The sequence below is a fragment of the Salarias fasciatus genome, chromosome 6, assembly GCF_902148845.1.
Source record: "Salarias fasciatus chromosome 6, fSalaFa1.1, whole genome shotgun sequence".
NCBI classification, from domain to species: domain Eukaryota; kingdom Metazoa; phylum Chordata; class Actinopteri; order Blenniiformes; family Blenniidae; genus Salarias; species Salarias fasciatus.
In genome coordinates this window covers 13,400,582-13,417,642 of record NC_043750.1, presented here as the reverse complement: position 1 = coordinate 13,417,642, position 17,061 = coordinate 13,400,582, and the positions used below count along the sequence as shown (strand labels likewise).

Below are 17,061 nucleotides of genomic sequence, written 5' to 3'. Positions count from 1 at the left end.
CAGCCACACTGATCGCTTTTCACTAGAAAAGCGGCGTTACACCCGCGGAGGACAGACTGATCGCATCGTGCACCCCGGTCTGACCGAAAACGGACTGATCCCTCCCGCAGGACGAAAGCGAGAACGACCAAGAAGCCCCCCCCCCCCCTCCTCTTGTAGTTTCTCCACCGAATATGTGTTTGTATATTTCACCAGAGGGGGACGAGTAGAGTCGCTACAGATCCTCCTTGATCGTGCCTTTTTTTTCTCTTTAAAACGCGATGTACCGTTAAGCCCGGATCTGCAGGTTTACGTGCAAAATGCATGCGGCGAAGCGTGTTTGCAGAAACGCGCCGGTGCCTTCGCGGCTCGTCGTCCCGGCTGCTGCCTCCACTCTCCGGTAACATGTAGAGGATTTCGGCTGGTTTTTTCGAGCTGGGCTGCATCGGCGAACCGTCTCTAAATGATGACAGTAGTTGAGGTGATTTACTTCGGCTGTTATTGGTGCATCGGGCCGCTGACGGGTTCAGGGGGTCGTCGTTAGTCCGGGGCCGTGATTCGGTTTTTTTTTTTTTTTTTTTTGTTGTTTTTCGGGAAGAAAACCCGGGGGGGAGAGAGAAGTGTGCAAAGTTGTCGGCTTTATCTAATCGGTGGTGTGATAACCTGAGGTCTGGCGGTCTGGCCTCGTAAGGGTGGGGGTTTCTCCCGTGTCTCAGCCGGACTTCAGTTCACACAGAGTGTACCGACTCCCCGGTACCGCCGGGCTTTGTCAGCATGGGGGGTCCGCTGGGGTCCAGGACGGGACCGCCGCTGCTTCTGCCCGGTTCAGACACGGAGGCTCACGGGTTGTGAGACGAAGTAAAGTTAAGTCAGGCTAGTTCATTCTCAAGCGAAGGGTTCGTTTTGTTTGTTTGTTTGTTTGTTTTTTTGTCACCTGGAATCCACGGAAGGCGCGAGGTCCTCGCGCAGGTGTGACCCGGACACGCGCCATGGATGACTCCGGGATCATCCGGAGGAGGAGGCTGCAGGTGAGGACGGCTCACAACACGCGCTCATTCAGCGCATGTCTGCGGGAGAAATTAGAGCCGCTGCTCGGTTTCAGACATGCCACACGCTGGACAAGTTCTTACACAACACGGAGAAGAAAAGAGGACAAGTTTTATTACAACACCAGTCTGGAGTTGACTCAGAGCTAAATGTCTGAGGCTAAACTAATGTTAAGATAACATTTAAAATATATATGTACATTTTTTATGCTTCTTTGACCATTCCTGACCCTATTACACACTTTGACTCTGACTATTTAACACAGGGGTGTCAAACATAAGGCCCATGGACCAAAATCGGCCTGCAATAGCCTCACTTATAAAAAAGTAGAACAGTAAAGCAACAGGATGCTTGATGATGGAGTTATTAGCATTTTCATTGTGTGGGTTTTGTCTAGGTACTTTAGTTTCCTCCCACAGTTCGAAGACATGTCTGAGGTGAATTGGCATTTGTTATTTGACAGTATGCATGACTGTGAGTGTGTGTGTGTGTGTGTGTGTGTGTGTGTGTGTGTGTGTGTGTGTGTGTGTGTGTGTGTGTGTGTGGTTATCGTCATGTTTGCCCTGTGATGGACTGGCGACCTGCCTTTGGCACACCATTAGCTGGGATCGGCTGTCACGTTGATGGTAGTTTTGACGAAATGTGATGGGAGATGAATTGATGGACGAGAAGCTACACTGTTTGTTATTCTGTAAGGACAACATTTATATTCTTTTTTTTTACAAGAAGGATAGATATGGTCAACAATATAGGATTATTATTATTATATTGATACATAAAATCACGTGTTTGGAAGAGGCCTACAGATCTTCACAGGACTCTGTGCCAGATCCATGCTTATATATTTTGAACTTAACAGGCACTCTGTGCATTGGAACATGGTAAAATGCAACACTGTTGGTGACTGAAGTTGGTGACTAACGCTTAACAATTAATAAGAATTCCTTTTTTTTTTTTTTTAATCTTGGTTACTTATGTGCAACATTGTCTCCTTTAGCCTTGTCTTTGAGACAATGGAAGGATATCTTCCACAGTGTCGACAGTATAGAAGAATCTTATAGCAGAAGCTTTGCCTTTTGTAAAAGGCAGCACAAAGCGATGAAGCTGTTGTGGACCTGTTTTTGCATTTGACTTGTCATTGACATGATCGTGAGACTGTGATAATCAGTCCAATATTGAAGGTGGTCTACCTGAAGGAGCGTGAGTAGGTGGATTACATTACTCTGTTGCATTTGCATGTTGTTTTGTCACTTTGCCCGTATTTTGTACACTGTGACTGACATGCCAGAGCGCTGGTAAAGCTTCCTTGGAGGCTTTCCTCTGTGGTGGGCGCATGAAGCTAATCAATTGAGGCAGGCAAAGCTCACTATGCCGGGGCACTGTCTGCCAGTCTGTCTCAGCTTCCGTTGAATTAATTTACAGTACAAATAGTTTGCTGCACACTGTGCCAAAATACCCTGCTCTACTTGATTTCTCATCATTTATGAAATGCAGACAGTGGATTTCCTGCTCAGCTTTGATTGTTCAGTTTATAGAGTGCGGTAATACCTCTTCTAGGCTTTGGAGTTTCCATCCCTGCAGGTCCTGTGCTCTTCCTGTAAGGCAGTAATAAATTAAAGATGCAATGATAAAATGCCCATCTGTGAGGGAGCTCGTCTAGACACTGTCGTTTTAAGGACAAGACTCTCCGCTATCTCTGCCTCTGTTGAACTGTACTTATTGAACTCTATGTTGGAGATTTCCACTCATCTGTATCTCAGTGACATTTAGACTGAGCCATTTGATAATTGCTCTTTTTTCCAGAACAGTTTAAAGTGCAGGAAAAGACAGTAGTTTTCCTCAGGCAGTCATATGATGTTTGTGTCTACTTTGCGCATTGGGTTTGAGTTCCCTTTGTGAGTGAATCACCATTATGACCCAGAGCACTTTTTTTTCTTTAAACATTGATTAATTTTCCAATTATTGCCTGAATTAATTGTTTTCTGCATTAATTTATATCGGTAACCACATAATCATATTTCCCGAAGCCACACTTGACATATTCAGACAGCGTCCATGTACAAAATGTTCAGTCTGAAATTTAATTTGATGAAGAAAAAAAGCAATAATACACATATTCAATGGCAAAACATGTATGTTTGAGGTAATCTTTAGGGATGGGACGAGATCTCGTGTCACGAGATCTCGCGAGATCGCAATGCCGCGAGATCTCGCGAGATCGAATGCCGCGAGATTAAGTAAGTTTATATCAAGGCAAAAACTCTTTATTAACTGGAATATTGACGGAATGATACATTACAAGGCGCAAAGCCATATAAACACGTGCAAACCCCTGAATATGCCCATATTCATATTTAAAAATCCGGTCGAAAAGGACATGAAATACTGTTCTGCGCATGTTCTATCTGCAAGGAATCTTGATCTTTTGAGTCCACAAACTACACTTGTGATGCAGTTTAATTGATACGACGTAAAGAAAATGTGCGGAAACGATCGTTCAGTTCTTCTCTTTTATTGAAAAAACAGTGCATCGCATCAATGCACATTTTACCACGTCTTACCGGCTCACACTCTTTTTCTAACAACATGCAGAGAGAGCCTGCAGCGGCTGCAGCGCCCTTCTTCCTCTGTGGTGTCTGTGTAAAATAAGGTTGAACATGCAAACAGCGCACCTAGTGGCATGAAGTGCAAATGCAGTCATGGCGTCGTCTGTGCGCCGCGGTTTGAATGGGAATAGGGGAACTAGGCAGCCGCATAGGGCGCAGTGTAGAGCGGAGGGCAACGTGGCCGTACAAGAGGCACTCCGACCCGACACTCCATGCTCTGACGCTGCATGTGAGTACCGCGCTGCCCCCCACACCTTAGCCCCCCCCCCCCCCCCCCCCCGCCCCCCGTCTCGTGTCGTCTCGATCTCGTGGACTCAATTTCGCGAGACATCTCGTCCCGTGAAATTTGTGTCTCGTCCCACCCCTAGTAATCTTGCATAGAAATTTGGAGAAATAGCAATCAATCAGTCTTGTAGTTAATATAGACATCGTTTAATGTCATAGAGTGGTTAATATGCCATTGCTTCAGTTAGCTTTTAATATGAATAAATTCATTTGAAATTATTCGAATGATCAAATGGTTGTTATTGGTTGAAATGTGTGAAAAACAGAGGGAGTAAACGGAGCATCCAAACATCCACATTTTAAAGCGATACTTCAACATTTTGGCAAATTGGCCCATTTAGCGCAATTCCTTAGTCATTTCGAACAGCATACTTACTTTTTTTGTGAGGGCGAGCTCTTGTTTATTCAGAGGCGAGTCGGGGAAGGTTTTCGGGACGGACACAATGGAAGTGAATGGTATTTTTGTTCCCCCTCGTCAAACTCATCAAATACAAAATCCAACAACCCCAAAACACTTTGGTGGACACGTTATAATCCGCACATTCACTACGCTGTGGAACACCAACAAATAATATTGTAGCGTTACGACATTGAAGCAAATACTGGGAACTACTTTTTCTTTTGAAATCACTACGCCCAGACGCCATGTTTAGTAAGTAGTTCCGTCTTAGCAATCTTCGCATAAACAACTCAATCTCGTAATTTTGCATTAATATTTCACAGCGTAGTGAATGTGCGGATTATAACGTGTCCACCAAAGTGTTTTGGGGTTGTTGGATTGTGTATTTGATGAGTTTGACGAGGGGGAACAAAAATACCGTTCACCTCCATTGTGTCCGTCCCAAAAACCTTCCCTGACTCGCCTCTGAATAAACAACAGCTCGCCCTCACAAAAAAAGTAAGTATGCTGTTCGAAATGGCAAAGGAATTGCGCTAAATGGGCCAATTTGCCAAAATGTTGAAGTATCGCTTTAAATATACTCAGTTTAAACTTCTGCAAGAAAAAAAACAAAACCCTGCAAGTCCTTAAATCTAGAGCGTTTGAACCAAACAACCTATTCTTTTTACTTCATAAAATTATTGTAAGTCTTTCTTTCAGCTCCACTCCAAAAATATATCCTTTGATAGTCTTCAAACCTGGACTTAAACTAACTTAACTCCTCACACTGGGGCACAGACCAGAAAAGGAAAGACTCTCAGATCTTTTATGAAATGTAAATTTCCTGCAAATGATGGCCAAAGTTTGTCAGAATAAAACTTCAGTTCTCCTCCTTCATGCAAGACTAAATGTTTGGCAGAGTTCATTGTGTAGATCAGAAGACATTCAATCACTTTGTCGAGCTCAATCATTTTCGTGACGGAAATCTTTCTTCAGAAGTTAATTGTATCTGAATTTCACACCATAAGAGACGGCTGGAAGCGGCCAGTCTGGCAGGAGGGGACACAGGAGATAATTTGATATGAATATAAAGGCTTGAATGTAAAGTACATGCTGAGACACACACACACACACACACTCCTGCACAGTGAACTTCGTATCCGACTAAAATCAAGATCCAACAGACGTAGGAAAATCACTGGTTAGTATGTGTGTGTGTGTGTGTGTGTGTGTGTGTGTGTACACATACTGTGCTTACACTGAGGATCATGTCTGGGCTTGTTTGTGTGTGTACGTGCATCACATTCATACTTGGATGCACAGTATTAGATGTACACATAAAATCGACTCCAACCTCCTAGCCTTTGCTCTCCATTTCCATCGAAGTGGTCGATATCCATATCTCAGACGGGGGAGGTCTAAATGCTGAGGATGTGGTGCAGTTGTCAGGCCCATTAGCAGGACTAATGGTGGCCTAACAGCCCTTTGTACCCTCAGGGAGGAAGACCAACCACCAGCAGCGGGACGGGCTGAAAGGACTCGAGGCCGGGAGGAGGAGGGGGGCAGCATAGATTAGAAGTAGGCAGCAGCTGTGGGCTGCAGGAGACCCCATTTAAGTGGCTATTACGATATGTGGATCTCTTTACGGCCCAGATCAACTTTCACACCAGACATAAGGGAGGAGGACTGTATGCATCTATTATATGTTCCTGCTCCATACATGTGATCGCTCCACTGGACATCAGTGGACTGAACTCACAGATGATGCTGAGTTATAGTCAGTTAAACCCCAAAATTTAACTAAATATATCTTTTTTTTTCTTTTCGAGGCACTAACAGTTTTTAAAAACAGGTTTATCTATGTCAGATTTTCAGTTTTAGCTGGCACAGTGCGGGTGTGCCGACTGCAGGGATGTGGGTGACTTGTCTATTATCTGATTGACAAGATCTCTCCTACTGTAGGACACAAGTCACAGCACAGCTGCAGTCCCAATTCTTGAAAGTGTTGACAACAACCCTAACATTCGATTTGTCGTGTGAAGCGACGATTGCAGAACTGGTTGTGTGTTGGAGCCGGTGACGTCACACGTAAACAGGAAAGGAGTGTGTCGGGGATGTGACTGAGCCGGTGTTTCTGATCTGCTGGTTTCCATGGTAACTATTGACCACCTTCCGACAGTCTCAGCGGTTGCTGCTAGTTACAGCAGATATTACAAATGAGTGGGAAAAAACGTATAGCAGCCCTCAGAGCTGCTGTCCTGTTCGAAGCTCTTGACTTCATCAATACGTCGATTGCTTTTTTGGATTCCACTTCAGTGAATGTGGGCAGAAAATGTGGGCAATACAGTTAACAATGAACAATGGCTGAGAATGGAAAAAAATCACAAGTTTTAAGTATCAGTAGTTGATCGTGTTATAAAACAATGCACCGCTGAAGACCCTCACGATTTAGGAATGGGCTTTTCTTTCTTTAATGTTGCTTAATCCTGGCCCACGAGGTTCTGGTCAGTGTCAAAAAACATGAGGTAAGTTATTTCAGTGAAGTGAACCTTTACTGCACCGTTGTAGCGAACGGCCAGTCGCCTGCACGGTTAACATTCCTCTGCTACAGCACTGCTCAATCTAATCTTTGTGTCATCTTCAAGCTGTGTTGAAAGCCTGATAACAAGCCAACTCTTGCTGTGAGGTGTGCTGGAACCATGACACCCAGAAACATGTGGTTTTGTGGCTTTTTTTGTGTCAAGTCTTTACAAAGCGCTCTATAATTTCGAAGACTATTCACAGCCTTCAGGTGAGAAACAAAGCCACTAGCCATGAACTTGAAACTTAGTGCCTTGCCCATAAACATTTTAACCTGTGGCGGCAGAAACGACTGACTCTGCGATGAGCCTCTTTTCCCCCTGGGGGATTTCTGTGGCAACTAATTTCTCTGTTAAATAAATGGATTTTAAATGGATTTTTCAGTAAAGTGTAGTTGTCTAACCTAATAAAGAATACATACAGCAGGCGTAACTTTACACCCTGTGTTTGGCTCAACATATTTCATTAACTTCTACAGGGATTTGCTTTTATGTCTGCTACTGACTTGTGAGGGGAAAGTTGTTCTGTCAACTAATTGTGTACATTCATACTTTTTAGTGATCAAAGAGTTGCTGTTGTTTGGTTGCTTGCAGCGATGAGGAGCGTCTCCTCTGAGGGTCTATAAAGAAAAGATGGATGCCATTCTTCTCCCGCAGCCTTGGTTTGGGAGTTTTTTGAAGCTAGGCAGAACCTTTTAGCTCAAGTGGTGAAATATAACGCTTGTGCAATTGGTCAGGAATTTTAAGTGGATGTGGATCATGTGCAAAGCTGAACATGTCACCTGCATTGATGGATTATTTTTCCCATCTCCCTCCAAGAGTTGTGTACATGATGAAAATTAACCCTCTAATAAGTGTCAGGAAAGTTTTAAAGTATCTAGTATACTACTACTAAATATTCACGAACAGTTTTACACAACGGCTACATTAAAATAAATCACCTATCATTTGCTTTTCTTTCAAAAAGCCTAATATATTTAAAAAAGAGTTCAGCTCTGACGATGATGACTGTCGTTCCTGTTGGCGTCGTCAAAGCCCCATTCGTAGCTGCATTGTTTGCTGTGGGAGGGAGCGTGTCATGAAGATGAATGTTTTTTTTCCTGAAAATCGAGATTGTTGTGCTTCCCCAAGCCGCTGTAGGTGTGCGGAGTATACTTACACTTAACCCATATGCTCCTTCACTGACTCGCACAAACAAACACAAGTCATGCTGCGTGCCTCATCCCTCGCTGATGTAGGAGTACGCTACTTACACGCATGCACACACACATACACACGCACGCATGCATGCATGCACACACACTCACTCAGTGGCATAATTTGTCCAATATTTTGTTCTGGGCAGTGTGCCCATTTCCAATATGCTAAGCACAAGGGATAAGAGTGTGATCACTGCAGAAGATCCAGCTTCCTTTGCCAAGTCTTGTCACTCACTGCCATGCCCACTGCTTTGTTCTGCCTCGTCTCGCTCCTCTGATGTCAGTATCATTCAGAAAGGGTCGCTTTTATACTGAGGGAGAAAAGTGTACATCAAAGCAACAGATTGGTGCACAAATATATTTGGGAATAGCTTCAAATATCTGAACTACTTTTGCAGGGTTTGAATTATCGTGCCAAACACAAATAAAGCGCAAAAGGATCGTGTCCAAATTAATCCCCAAAGCGGAAACTAAAGAAATATATTACAGTTCTTGAAGTTTTGACCTGTTCTGTCAAGGGTAACAAAGAAGCCATAAAGGTTAGAGGGAGTTGTGTACTTCACTGAGATTATTTCAGACCTCTAAATAAAGGCTTTCAACTCTAACTTGAAGGCTGGTAGGCTGCTAAACTGAAAAATGCGGGATGTGACATTTGCCTTGCAATCTGCTGTCAGTTTTGGCAGTGGAAACAGAACAGAAGCCTCACGACGCTGCCCAGAGCAGCAGCATATTAACATTTTTCCTTTCTTTAGTTTCCAGTCGGCCTTGGCTTTGTCCTTGAGTAAATATACACTGGGGGGGGGGTGCCGTAGAAAGACCATGTGACGCCCTGTCGTCACTTCCCAGGCAAAGTTGGCCAATAATTTTATCTGTTTGAACTGTCCTGTCATAACAAGCATGGTGGCTGAGGAGAATGTGAATTATGTGCTCTAACTTGTAGTGGAGAAGCTGTGCATAATGGATTAAATGTACCAATGAGATGTTTGTTTTGCATCTCCACGGTGCACACGGGTCACACGAGAAAACCTCTTAGCCCGCTTTCCATCTCTTTATTGTGTCGTCGATGGGGTAAGACTGCCCAGGGAGTGTTTGTAAACTGGTGAGTAGATGTAAATGTACTCAGAGCTCTCAGTGATGACACATTGTGGGGCAGTGGACCCACATAACCCCAGATATCCCCAGATTTTTCCTTGTTAAATAGTCACATTATGTGTCACAACAAGGTCACTTTTTCAATTCCATGATCCACATTTTTGCGGCAGTGGTGTCCTCGAGGTTACAGCTCCAGTCTTGCACCACTGTATCCTTGAGGAAGGCCCTTATTTCCTAAGCCGCTCAAATTGCACCAAGAAGTGCATCCGGCATAAAACTTGAGACAAATGAACCAGGCGGGAGCTTCGGTGACCCTGAAAGGATCAATACGGTCTCTGTCACTCTCAACTCAACTCCAGAAAATCCCTGTAATTAGTCTTTTTCGTACATTTACACGCTCTCTCTTTTGGTGTGTGTGGGTTGCCTCAGGACACTGAGTTTTCATCCCACAGTCTAAAAACGTGTTTGAAGTTTACTGGTGACTTTAATCTACCCGCTCTTTACCGATTGTTAGGTGGGATTCACTCCAGCCTCTGGCAACAAGCTGGATTAGCTCAGTCGAGAAGACAGATTGAAATTATGATGCAAAACGAGGCAAATGATGGTCACAGCCGTGTTTATCTGACTGGGACTCCGCTTCTTTTGAACAGGTCGTATGCTGTTAATTTACAAAAATCAACAACTGGACACATTTTCTCACCTACCTAAAGGCTTTGCACAGCACATCTTGTGAATACACAGTTTACTTCAGGACTTTTACTTCTGATCTCAAAGATTATAAATTGAAATAAATAGCAAGGAGATTAAATGAATGGGAAATGGAAACTACATGATCGATTTTTTTTCGTTTTATAAGCTTTTTTGGATTGGAATTTACCAGTTCATGCTATTGAATGCGACCACGTGACGACACTCTTTTCAAAATCACCACATGCTGAAGGAACAACTGCAGTTGCCTAAAATTACTTTCCAATGTTAGAAAAGTTGAACTGACAGGTACCAAAAATATAATTTTTTATTTAAAAGCCTGAAAACCTGGAGACATTTTGTTAGCAGGACTTGTCAAGTAAAAAATCTGCTTATAAATTCATGCGAAAAAATGTGTCCTGTGACAAATGAGAAGATGATGCAGCTTTGCTCTGTGTGCGCTTCACTGCTGCTGAGATTGCTGCTGTGTCGGTGTCTTAAAATAGTTTATGGCGTTTACCTTATGAGGCTTTTCAGTGCTCTTCAGAATGGAAGAGTTTCATCGATTGCTTTCATCGATATGTCATTGTTTGATCGATTACATGTTCAAGCTTTTACATGGTTACCAAGAAGAATAAAACTGTTTTGAAACGGAAACATTGCACTCACAGATGTGCTATTAGATTTACCCTTCATTGATGAGAGGAAGATTGCCCTTTATAAATGTTGTGAGGCAGCAGATTAGTGCTGCAACTATTGATTCCTACATAACTGATTCTTCTGAGTGGATTCATCCCAATAACTGATTGTTTTTCAGGCCTAGTATGTATGTTGTTGTGTGTTGTTTATCAAGGTCGATTTGAAATGAATTCATTGAGATACAGTTTACTGAACAGAAGCTAAAGAGATGGAAGGTGATGATTTTTGAGTATTTAAGATCCTGCGATGGTAGAAAACCTTTTCAGTTTGTTAATAAAAGTGTTTGGAGAGAGTTATTGCGCCAATAGGTGGGAATAAGATTTTCAGTCTCACCACAAGTCAGTGTTTCAGCCCAGAAATTGACCAGGTAGTTATTATTCGTGTGTGTGTGTGTGTGTGTGTGTGTGTGTGTGTGTGTGTGTGTGTGTGTGTGTGTGTGTGTGTGTGTGTGTGTGTGTGTGTGTGTGTGTGTGTGTGTGTGTGAGAGAGTTTTATTGTAAAATCAACCCAAATAATACATAATTCAATATTCACTGCATCCTGATTTGATTTCAGGACAAATATCCTTTGTCTACATATTCAGCTGTGCGTTCGCATTGTGTGATTATCAGACTTTTTGTAAAATTTTCTGGGAACTTTCACAGAATGACGTGTTCGCCTGCACTGAGGCGACTGTCACTGTAAGAAATGTAAGAGACGGCCAGTAACATGGCAACAGTACGTAGAGTCGACGTCTGTCGGACAGAGAGTGAGAGGGAGCAGGTGTTCAGGTTTTATCCATTAGCCACTCTCATCACCCTGTGTACACACACACACACACACACACACACACACACACACACAGTTCTATCACTGTTGGACCTTCATATTTTTAATGCTTATTTTCACCATGCCAGCCAGTCGTCTAACCGTGACCTAATTCTGATCTCAGCCTCAAAACCACAACTTACTTCTTCAAAATGTGAAGATGAAAAAAAGAAAAAGAAACGTCGGTGTGGTGTCCCACATTTTGGTGTCCTCCATGTAGGTCTGGCTCCACAAGTGTAGTAAGCTCTCTGAGAGAATGAAATGAGGACACACACACACACACACACACACACACACACACACACACACACACACACACACACACACACACACACACACACACACACACACACACACACACACACACACACACACACACACACACACGCCCGTATGAGACTCCTGTGGGGCTCTCTCTGAGTCAGCCTGGCCCGGCTCACTTCCTCTTGATAAAAGCGTTGTTGCGTTCCAGACAGAGCTCAGTGCGACCTATGATGTCATCCCATTGAAAAAACTGCCCGTTTCCCGCCGGATTGACAACGAAACTCTCCATATGATGTGACCAGTAAACTGATTTGTCTTTATACAACGTCGGAACTCCAAAACAGTTAAACGAGGAACATTAATATCTTACTAACTTTTTTTTATGGTTAATGTCAAGTTACAGTGTGGTGTTGATTAGCTCAATTCAGCACGAAGAACATGAAATGAATGAAATATGGCTTTGCACCACACTAAACACACAAATCAGTCATATTAGACATCTAGCTGGCCTTCCAACAACAAATACTCCAACTTTTTATGTGTCTTACTATAACGCACTTTGAAATAAAATTAAAGGCATAGTTCGGGATTTTTGACATGAATCTGTATGGCATCCCCGTCAGCAGTGTTGTGCATTCACACAGACTTACCCCTGACAGCGTCCACCGATCCTGTCCGGTTTTGGTCCAGACGAAAGCAGTCTGGCAAGTTTGGTGGGGTCACCAAAATAAAGCGTTTTGATTCTCAAACCAATATGTGTTCCAAAAAGTTATTTATTTGCGTCACAAACCGTTGACGATGAAAAAGTCAGCCCTTGTAAACGCTTGGCACTATTTTCTCTCCCTTCATATCACTCCACGCCGCCTCCAGCTGGCAGCCGCGCTGGTTTCGCTTTGTTTACCGCTAGTAAAGAGCTAGCTAGCTCTAGCTCTAGCTGTTGGCATCTCCGCGCCAAGTCTGTGTCAGTGCACAACACTGCTGACGGGGACGCCATACAGATTCATGTCAAAAATCCCGAACTATCCCTTTAAGGTGATTAAAGCATGCTCTCTCTCCATTAATATAAGACATGTTATAGCATTATAGAGGGAAATGCATTACAGATTTACCTATTTTTACTCATGTTTTGTTTTAAAGGTACTCATCCGATTCTCTCAGAACTAGAATTAAACTTTGTTCAGAAACAGTCAAGTCTTCATCATTGGTCTGGGCAGTGAAACTGTGATGCTTTTTAAAACATAAAAAGTTTTCTCCAAATAGTGAATTTGATGTGCTTGATTATTTTTCAGTTTTTTAGTCATGGATCACTGTATGGTCTGTACTGACTGTTTTACTGGTCAGATTTTTCCTTGAGCGTTTTAGTGTCACTGTACCCCGAGCACAAACATTTCTGCTTCACAACTTGAATCTCGGTGCTTTGTGTTCTCTTGAAATATGACTTTGTAATTTCTAGATTCGAATTGACGATAAGTATTAATGTTTCACAGTGTTTGATTGAGGGGAGTTTCTGTCTTGCGACTGTCTGGGGAACAGGAGCTGCAGATGTCAAGTTATATTTCATCAGCTTAGCTGTGGATAGTTTAATGTCTGTTTATACAAAAACAACTCCAGAGAGAGAGCCTCAAGATGAAATATCTCTCTGCTACAAAGACATTATTATCTTATTTTTCTGTCATGACTTGTGATTCTGGTCATTTAAATTCATTTCTATTCACTGACATGGTTCGTTGTCATTAAGCCTCCCCTGAGAGGAAAAAAGCCTGATTGATAATATCTTTCTTGAGAAGCCATTGAGCGGTAGAAAATAGCTCGATAAGCAACGCCGGACGATCCGACGATAGGAATTGACGGTAAGCTGATCTAACCTAAACCGAATGTTAAATGGTTTTAAATTGGTAATAGATGGGCAACAGATTCATCCCAGTAGATTCTAATCACATCAGTGGCCTTGCTGTTGTGTCCCAGTGTCATAAATATAGCAGCAACATTTTTTAAATTGACTTAGGCTCCACTCAACCTGGCGGTTCCTGAATCTCTGAAGTCTCCGAGCACTCAGGCGGGATCAGTTTACAAACTGCTCTCCAGTTTGCCTTTGCCTCGACGTGAACCGATACTCATGCACATTGAGCCATTTCACCCTCAAGTATGGCTGGAAGTCACCATGCTGCTCTGTATTTATCCCAGAGCTCTCTGGTATGACAAGAATTATACAGATTTCACACCACGGTTCTGCTGACCTTTTCATCAGACCATCAGAAACACGAGCTTTCAGTGTCTGGTCAGTTTATTAGCATCTACTGGATTTATTGACTTTACTGGTTGATTAAGTATTTTAGTTTTCAATATAAATATCTTAACCGTAACTTATTACAGTGATTTGTGGTTGGTGAGGATGGGTTTGTGTAAACTGGGGAAAGCAAAGAAAATCCCCTTAAAAGGATATTTAAAGTTGCGTTAAGTGTGCCAAATACCCCATCTCCCGATGCTATTAGAGACGGAAATGATTCCTGGGTGTCCTCTGGGATTTGGACCGTCTGCAGCATTTAATGGACGATTCCTCGACCTTTTCAGAGGTCAAAATCTTAAAACTATCTGGACTTCAGCAATAATCAAACTGCAAGCTAACTCCTCTAAAAGCATAGCGTCCTTCACGGGGAAAGCAAATGCCGTTTTTGTGACGTTGTGGCTGCACTTTGTTGAATAGAAATAGTTTTAGGGAATTCGAGGACTTTAGTGAACTGAATTAAAGCAGCTGCAGTCTATTTCATGAATTCTAGGATTAATACATGAACTGTCGATTTCAAAGGCCAGTAAAAATTCTCAAAAAGGCTTTTAAAGAAACTGTCATTCGTGATGAGCGGGCAGATGCTGCAGGTTGATATATTTCTTGTCGGCCTCAAGAAACCCTTCAATGTAGAGACAACACTAGTATGAGAAACAATGATAGGTATTCCAGTGAGCAGTAAATACACATTAATGAAATTTAGCTGGTGGTGCAAAAAAAATCTTCTAATAGAATCAGCGATATGACTGAAAACTCACTAATTGTGTTTCGTTGTAATGTAATTGTATCATTGAAACAATTCAGCCTCGAAATGAATTGCTGCTGTAACTGTGCTTATAAAGAGACATTAGAGGTATTATTATACTGACGTATATTTCATTCACGCACAGTAAATTAGAAGCTTTTCTTTAGTTTGCTGCTCATAAACAAAACTGCAGAAACATGCTGAATGATGTGTTCATCTGATGAGTCTCCTAACTGTATTTCCCTTTTCTTTCTTCCCCTTTGTCTTCTGGTTGCTCTTTCTCATCAGAAGGATCTACCTCTGCCTCGGAAAAGTAGCAGGTGAGTTCAACTGGGGCATGGTTTTTTTTTTTTCTTACTTTCTATATATTTCTATATAAATGTTATGAATGGTTACTGCTGCGGTTAATGTGCTGATGTAAGTTTCCTGTAGGTGTGTGTGTGAATGTGTGCGTGTGTGTGTGTGTTTGCTCATAGTAAACTGCGATCAGCACCAGGATTTCGGGGGCTTTTCTTTTTACTCTGCAGGTTTTCTGTGGTCTCCCTGGTTTCTTACCACAATCCAGAGACTCTGGTGTCAGGCTGATTGTTGTCTCTGAATTGTCTGTAATGAAGTGTGTCATTGTTTGTCTCTTTGTGTTGGCACTGGCATCCAGTCCAGGATGTATCTGAGAATCCTCCCGAAGTCTTTTCTTAAAATCCCTCTTTTATCTCTCGAGTGTTCTTTTATACTTCACATGTTTTATTTTAACATTTTATTAGTAACATGATTTGAATTGCGTTTTTTCCTCACAACAGTAATTCCTACACAGTATTTATCATATCTACAAAAATGAAAACGAGTATAAGAAAGCAGAGGAGTAGAGCCTTGTGTCCCGATATTAATGAAATTCTTGGAATTGTTTATTCACAGTCAAAATTCATCAGTCTGTGACTCATTTATAACATGATGGTACCATACAAAACAGAAATATTGAATAACTGGCAGATAGTGATAGATGGAGTTATGTTGGAAAAAGCAGCACAAGCACGCTCTAATTACACGTTTTGACAGTCGAAATAAATTCAGTCGATCCCTTAGCAAAAAAAAATCAATCTAAATAGTGGTGGAGTATACATTGTATTTTTAAAATATTATCTCCAGTTTCTGTGTTTGACTATCTCTAAATACTTACATATATTTCTTTGTTGTGTGCAATGTTGTGTGCATTTTTCTTGTGACACTTGCATAGTTTACTTCTGACTGTAACGGCAGGAAATTATGTGGATGATATGAAAATAAATTGGGGAAAAAAAACCCACTTATATTTCTGTTTATGGTGCTGTGTGTTTTCTAAGTGGAAGAGTTAGAAGAGGATGGAATAGCCTATTTTCTGACACTTGGACTCTTTCCAGTTTTGTTATAGGACGTCATGGTCAATGATGCTATTGTGCGGCGGGAGCCTTGTCTCCAGACTGCAGCGTGCTCCAGCTTGGCATGAGCCCTTTCACTCATAGAGCCTCTCTGTCGGTCCAATCTGTTGGACCAGTGAGCTGTGCAATGAAAGTTCAGCTGCAGGAGAGCCCTGCTGTGACCTGGATGCCCCGTGTGGACGGAGGGAGGCGGGGAGGGGTTAAAGAGGAGAGCAGAGCGGTACATGGTGTGAGGCACACGCCTTAAGCCATCAAATGCTAAGTGAGCAGAGTGAACTAGTGATGGCCTGTTTGTTGTTTTCTGGCCCCTCGTCCTGTTGAGGTACCAGACAGTCGGGAGTGCCCCACTGTGTTTGCTAGTAATTTTTAGATGTAATTGGAGATGTATTAATTTTCATCAACACGCCTTTCATTGAAAGCCATGTTTGTAATCTAAGATCTTGTTTACATGATGCCAGTGTTGGTTTTTATATATTTTAGAAGATATGACTAAATAAGCAACGTGGTTCTGTACTACACTAATAACACTGTTGAGAACAAGAATTTCTCAACTGTCGAAACAGCCGTCGACTTTCGGGTTGAGACTCATGTGAAAGCTCATGTTAACTGCTACATACAGATGTAGCTTTACCACCATCAAGTATGGAATGAATGAATACTGTCATAGTAAAGCGACCTTGAGTTCACTGAAAAAAGTTGCTATATAAAACCAATGCATTATCAGTACTTTAAATTAACTGTTCTATTCAGTGTTGAAGCGATAGGTGAAGAGAGAAGAGACTCGAATGTCTCCTGAGTTGCCTTTTCTGAAACTGTAATGCATTTTTGAATTTGTTTCTGGGGTAAACAAACAAAACTATATACTGTATGAAGTTATTATGGAACCACAATTGTTTTGAATTCATAATATTACATTTGTTTCAGATTATAAATGTAAAGTTTGAAGAATAAGTTAATGATTTCTAACGAAAGGACTACTTCTACGGAAGATTTGTGC

The 17,061-nt window shown here is 42.1% G+C and overlaps 1 protein-coding gene across 2 annotated transcripts in view; it reads left to right on the top strand.

The window, feature by feature from the left end:
• The first annotated feature begins 578 nt into the window (after window positions 1-578).
• The window catches only part of mast1a (microtubule associated serine/threonine kinase 1a), an 86,142-nt gene continuing 69,659 nt past the window's right edge, over window positions 579-17,061 (top strand). Inside the window, exons 1-2 of one of the 2 annotated variants that reach the window (XM_030092875.1) lie at window positions 579-1,007; window positions 14,944-14,972. In XM_030092875.1, coding sequence (XP_029948735.1) covers window positions 969-1,007; window positions 14,944-14,972 — 68 coding nt within the window. In that variant the 5' untranslated portion in view covers window positions 579-968. Of the gene's footprint in view, window positions 1,008-14,940; window positions 14,973-17,061 lie in introns of both variants that reach the window. The other variant, XM_030092873.1, reaches the window with a different exon arrangement.